This window comes from Anguilla rostrata, chromosome 11 (assembly GCF_018555375.3).
Source record: "Anguilla rostrata isolate EN2019 chromosome 11, ASM1855537v3, whole genome shotgun sequence".
Classification (NCBI taxonomy): Eukaryota; Metazoa; Chordata; class Actinopteri; order Anguilliformes; family Anguillidae; genus Anguilla; species Anguilla rostrata.
Window position 1 is genome coordinate 27,292,137 of NC_057943.1, and position 6,280 is coordinate 27,298,416.

Consider the following 6,280-nt stretch of genomic DNA (forward strand, 5'->3'; position numbering starts at 1 on the left):
TGACGACCATGCTTAATGAGTGGCACTCATATAGTATGCATTTGTATTTAAAAATGACTCAATATTAGATTTTATTTTATGTTTTTCTCTTTGTCTATACCCCTCTCCATCTCTCTGGTCCCCTGCCTTCTTTTTGACCCCCCAGTCCACTCTCCCCTTCTCTAAGGACCTCACCAAGGCTCTCGGCGCCGGCCTCCTGCCCAGCCCCCTGGCTGTCGCCGCGGCGATGGCAGCGGCCGCCTCCTCCAGCCCGCTGGCTCTACGCGCGGCAGGCCCTGCCCACCACCCTCACGCGCATCTATTGCAGGGCCCGCCCCTCAGCCACGCCCTCCTGAGGCCTGCTCCGGGGCCCATCCGCACATCCCACGGGCCAATCCTCTTCTCCCCGTACTGACACACCAGCACACCCCCACCCTTCCCCCAGCTACTTCCCATCTCACCCCTCCCACCACCCAGCTTCAGCCAATCAGGAGCACCTCCGAATAAGCACACTGTGAAGAGTTTCAGCCTAGAAACAATCAAGGGAATAAACAAAATGAACGTCAAGAATTTGGAACGTCGTCCATAAACAAAGCAATTCTGAGAAGTTCAATGAACGACTGAATGGGAGAAGAAGAGAAAGAGGGGGAGAGGACGTCTGAGGGAAGAGAGCTCACAGCTGTTTCCCTCCCTTCTCCCAGACTGCCACACTCCGGAGGACTCTCTCCTATGTGTCTGAACAGCAGGGTGAAACGGGTGGAGCTGTTTGGCCAGGCCCCTCCTACATTTACACTGACCCCTCCCACATTTCCACAGCCCCCTCCTCCCTTACACTGTGAGACCATTACAGGAGCCTGTATTTCCAAACCACAGTCATATCAGTCAGCAAACCTGCACCTTTATGGATGCAGTATACACATACACACACCCATACACCAGCACACACATGGTGATAACACACACACACATATACCCACGTACACAGACACACGCACATACACACACACAGTGGTGCACACACTCACACAGACTGCAGGCCGCAGCAGAGCACCCCATTGTTCCTGGTTCAGTGTCTTTGCGCACACCCCTATGCACTTCAACACTAAGACACAACGTTACTTCTGTAGGGTAGCCGCTTCAAGTGATCTTTGCTGTAAAAAACTTGTGCCCTGTGTAGCTTTGGCCTCAAAAAACACTGTATTAAATATAAGAAAAACATTAACTTCCTGTTTCTGGGGTCAGATAGACAAGCAATAAGTCCATTTTCTGAATATAGTTGTGATGGGACGCACTAGAGACTGGAGGCTGAACTACGGAACTGCACACCTGCAGCCTGTTTGAATCATTAACCCAAGGGACTCATGTCCACCCCGCCACCAGGGGGGAGGCGAGAGCAGGACGGACACCACGGATTAAGCATGTTCCTGAAAGAGAAGACAACAGCAGAGATAGTAAATAATCTGTTATATTTTTTGTGACCTGTGAGCCACTTAGGAGAACTCTCGTCTTTCATTCATGATAAATGAAGCCTGAGATAGGGAGAAAGGAATGTTGGCTAGTGAAAAAGGTGGGGAGATCCAGGGAAGGCTGGAAATTGGTTAGTTTCCTCGCCTCAGTTTGGTACCATGGCCAATAGAGGGCGCTGTAAGCAAAGCCAACAGTCTAATGGAAGGGGAAAATATTCCCTTCCAGAGCTGAGTGAATGGGTCAACATTAGATTCCCGTCTCATAGCAGAACAGTGATTTTAGTCCTTCAAAATGGCATTGATATGGTTCATGTGCTTTCAGACCTTTTGCATCTGGAGCTTTTTAGAAATGGGCAGGGCCTCTGCCTGGGATTTAAACAAACAACAGTCTGGTTACAGGAGCAGTTTTCACACTGTGTAGCCCTGGTGAGATAGCCATGCTGGTAAAAACCCAGAGTGGATCTAACTTCCCTGTACTGGGAGTCTCATTTTCCCGTTCACTCGGTTAATCTCACTGTGAGTTTAATGCAGGAAGAGATTAGTCTGTGCTTTTAAACACACTGTGAGTCAGACACAGGGAGAGATTAGCCTGTGCTGGTAATTACACTGTGAGTGAGACACAGGAAGAGATTAGCCCGTGCTGGTAATTACACTGTGAGTCAGACACAGGGACAGATTTGCTTGGCGTGTTTTTGTGTGTCCATATATGCAGTCCTGAAACAAATCAGAAGCACAGCCGACCATACCCAACCTCAACAGCCTTTTATTCCCTCTTCCTCTCGGCCAGTGAGGCGGTTATGCAGCGCTCAGGCCACTGACTCCTTCCAGCACCGTCTACCGCCAAACAACCCTGCACTGTGAGAGAGAGAGAGACAGATGGCTCGCCAAGTTCATCACATTAAGGAAACAAAATGAGCAAAATGATCTGATTGGTTTACGCAAATGATTGACAGCAGACAGTAGCTATGCCCACTTTCATGGTTCCGAAAGCCTCACTTTCCAATCGCTGATATGCACACACAAGTGGATGATGGATAAATAGGCAGTTTATCCACCCCCGCTACAGGTTGCCGCCTCGCTAACCCACCAATGTGGTCAATCGTTGTTGTTCCTGTTTGTTGTGGACTTCCTCTCTCTCCAGTCTAAAGCCATGCAATGCATCTTATTTTTTTAAAATAGTTTCTATTTTTTTTCCTTTAAGAAGAATCACAGGTTAGCCTATCTTTTTCTTTCTGTTTGTATTTCCTTAGAAAACTTAGAATAATTGTTATGAGCAGCTAGCAAATTTGAAAATCATAAAAGCAGCAAGCTATAAAAGAAATTGACTTTTTTTAATAACTTACCGGCTGGGGGGAATGCCTGATCTCTTTTGGGATGGAATGACCAGGTTGTGTGCGTTTCTGTGCATGCCTGCTGTGTGTTACGCACAACATGTTACACACCGTGGTTGAGGGAGAGGGTCGGCTCACAGGGGGTCTACATGCATCAGTGTCGCCGAAGGGCATCGTGTTACAGTGTCTTACGTCTGTTTGGATGTGTGCGGAGCTGTAAGTTATAAGTTATATATCGACCATCATTGTCTGAGTTTAAATGTGTTGTACAGGGTTAAATAAATTAAATTAACTGAGGAGCGTATATGGTCAAGCAAAGCCTACCTTCCTGAGGCTAGTCAGCCAGTGTGAGGTGATGGGACAGGTTCAAAGGTCAAGTGGACTGGCCCTGCAGATAAAGCGGGTGAGGTAATCATAGTCAGAAGTGATGCTGAAGAGATCTGTTCAGGCTTAACACAAAATTAGTAAAACATATTAGTAAGAACAGAAAAGTTATGGTATCCTGTGTTCAGTTTTGATTTATCTGTGCTGACTGATGGCATTTGAAATGAATTGAGGCTGAAGATGGTGAACCTTCATCTTTGTTTTGATCAGGAAAGTCTTGTGTGTGTATGTACAGTGAACTCCATAGTTTTTGGGACAAAGATTTTTTTTTTCTTGATTTGGCACCGCACTCCACAATTTTAGATTTTGATCTATTACAATGTGGCTAAAGTGAACAATCTCAGCTTTTATTTAAGGCTATCTTTATACATTTTGGTTTCATCATGTATTAATTACAGTACTTTTTATGGCACAACTCTGATCCTCATGTTGACAGTTGCCAATAACAGACTTAATCAAAAGCTTAGCATCAAGACTAGATTCTAAAAGCTCTCTACCTGTACTAAGAATCAATTGAACACACCTGACTAATCATAAGGACTTGTGAAGTCATTTGTCCAAATAATTATGGTGCCCTGAAATGGGGGGACTAAGTATAAAAAATTCTGTAATTTCTACATGGTGAAACCAAAATGTACAGTATTGAAAATACCCTTTAATGAAAGCTGAGAATCTGTGTACATATAATTCTACAAAACTTTAACCATGTCAATTGTTAGATTACAAATCTAAAATTGTAGCATACAGAGCCAAGTGAAGATAAAATATGTCTTTGTCTCAAACATTATGGAGCTCACTGTATACATGTATGTACACATCTGTATTTATACTTAAAACGTGTATCATTCTTGGACATACTGGCTTCACAGTACTGTAGACCTCACCCTTTCTGGGACCCTGCCTATCGGAAACCGGATCTGAAGATCATATCTGCCCGAAGACAGCCAATCACATACCTCTCTTTTAGACAGGAGCCTAGTGGGCTGGTGGAAACTGGAAGAGCTGGTTGGGGTTGGGGTTGGGGGTGAGGGATCAAGGAAATCCACAGCAAGAAACAAATCGCAGCAGGCAACAGGGACTCTGGTAACATCAACACTTTAGCCACGCGCTTTGTCATTAATTGGTGTGGTGTAAGTGGTGATGGAACTTGTAAGCTTCTAGCTAGCCCAGATCTGCAGCAGAACCACGCTGGACCCAGGATTAGTGAGGTTGTGTGGAGTGTTCTGACATCAAAAAACAAAAACCCAGGCACCTGCTTTTCCTGACCATTTCCCTCCGTCCTCGAGAGAGAGAGAGAGAGAGAGAGAGAGAGAGAGAGAGAGAGATGGCAGTTCCTTTAGCATGGCTGTTTTCCACCATAGTAAACATGATTTTAAAAGTATCTGTTTGTTACAGAGCCTTCCAAAAGATAATACATGCGCAGCTGACTTGTCTTGAAAAAAGTAGAAATTGTATAAAAATAATGCAAAAAATTAAAAAGACACATTTCCAGGACAGTTGTCTTATTTGTCCTGAGGTGCTTGTGAATCTCAGTCGTAGTCCGTCAGGGGTTAACCCCTTCCTCCCACGTCTCCTGGGACATAGAGAGATGAAAGTGCTTTGGCAACAAAATTCTCATGCCAATTAATGTGTTTTATTTTTGTTGATGTTGTTTTTATTTTTTATTTTGGAAAAATAAAGTGTAACTTACGTTTGCTGAATTGTAGCAATACTTTACCCCTACTGGCTACTCTCGTTTATTGCAATAAGTAAATCAATCAATAAATACATAAATGAATTAAAAAAATTAAGAGATGTAATTTAAATATTAAAAATGTTGTTACCAAGAGCAACTTGAGACCATAATGGAACTGAATACAAAACAAATCTGTAAATGTCTATAAGAATATGAAACCTCTAGAGCTTTGTTCTTGATGATTTAAAAAAGAAAATAAAGAATTTTAAAATGGAATGACTGTTTGGGGGGAAGGTTGTGTTTTATTGCTTTATGTAGAATCTGATTTCAATTCAGCTTGTGTTGCTTCTGAATGTGGCTGAATGCTTCTTCACCACACGAAGGTCAGCAGCAACAATACCACAAGTTACTACCACTACAGGCTAAATGCCTTTCATTCCCTTTTTGTGCAACCTTTGATCTTTGATCTTTGATCTTCTTAGGGTGAACACAGCAATCACAGTGGCGATCAAGCAGTGGTTGGAAACACAAAAGTGTGTCATAATGTTCTGAGATCCCTTTATATCCTTCCTGAAGATATACTGTATGGCTACTGCTTCAAGGCCAGTTTTGCAACCACTTTCCCTGAGGTAGAAAGTGGTTGCATTTCAGAACATATATATATATGTGTGTGTGTGTGTGTCTATGAGAGAGAGAGAGAGAGCAATGCAGGCACATACCCTTGACTGCGCACTAGATGGTGCTCTGCAACCTTGTCTCTAGCGCTCCACTACAAAGACTGTAACAGGATCACAGAGAGAAAGAAACTGTTCAGCGGACACATGAGGGAGTGAAGCCTCATTTGGCGTGGGCGACACGTCAGCACCGTGTTAAGAGCACCTGTGCACCGCCCTGGGTCTCACTCTTACAGAACCCCCCGTGCCATAGCTTTGATCCAGAACCAATAAACTTGATGCTGATTGTTCACATTCACAAGATTGGCGTCCCCTTCTCTGCAGGATCTTCCTGTTTGCTGCGTAAGAGCAATTCTCAGCAGTTGTGGTAAGAACAGAGCGCGTTAACGTGCTTTCCGATACGGAATGGAATGCTTCGCATTCTCAGAGCTACACATGCCCACATTAGAGCAAGTGCAGGAACTAAAATTCACACTCCAGGAAAACAAGGGCATAATTTACATCTGCCTAAATAACAATTCATGATTATCAAATGGAAGTGGAAGAGCACTCCAACCCAAGAAAGCATGTTGCAGGACTCACACCAGCTATAAGGTCTAGTGTCATTGATGTATCTAGGTTTCTGTCGAGTGAATTGCACTTGTTTCCATTTTTCCATTACAAAAACAATCTTTTCCTGGGAGCTAAGTGCCTTTCTCAAACTCCTGAGCTGCACTTGGCAGACCAACCCCATAGCCTTTAATAACAGAGGAGTCTGATAACCACATCTCT

At 43.9% G+C, this 6,280-nt stretch overlaps 1 protein-coding gene across 4 annotated transcripts in view; it reads left to right on the forward strand.

Moving 5' to 3' along the window:
* znf385a (zinc finger protein 385A) overlaps window positions 1-5,111 on the forward strand; it is an 89,420-nt gene extending 84,309 nt beyond the window's left edge. For 3 of the 4 annotated variants that reach the window (XM_064299119.1, XM_064299120.1, XM_064299123.1), the window contains one exon: window positions 146-5,111. In XM_064299119.1, the coding sequence (XP_064155189.1) occupies window positions 146-394 (249 nt within the window). In that variant the 3' untranslated portion in view covers window positions 395-5,111. The remainder of the gene's footprint in view (window positions 1-145) is intronic. The other variant, XM_064299122.1, reaches the window with a different exon arrangement.
* The last annotated feature ends 1,169 nt before the right edge of the window (window positions 5,112-6,280 follow it).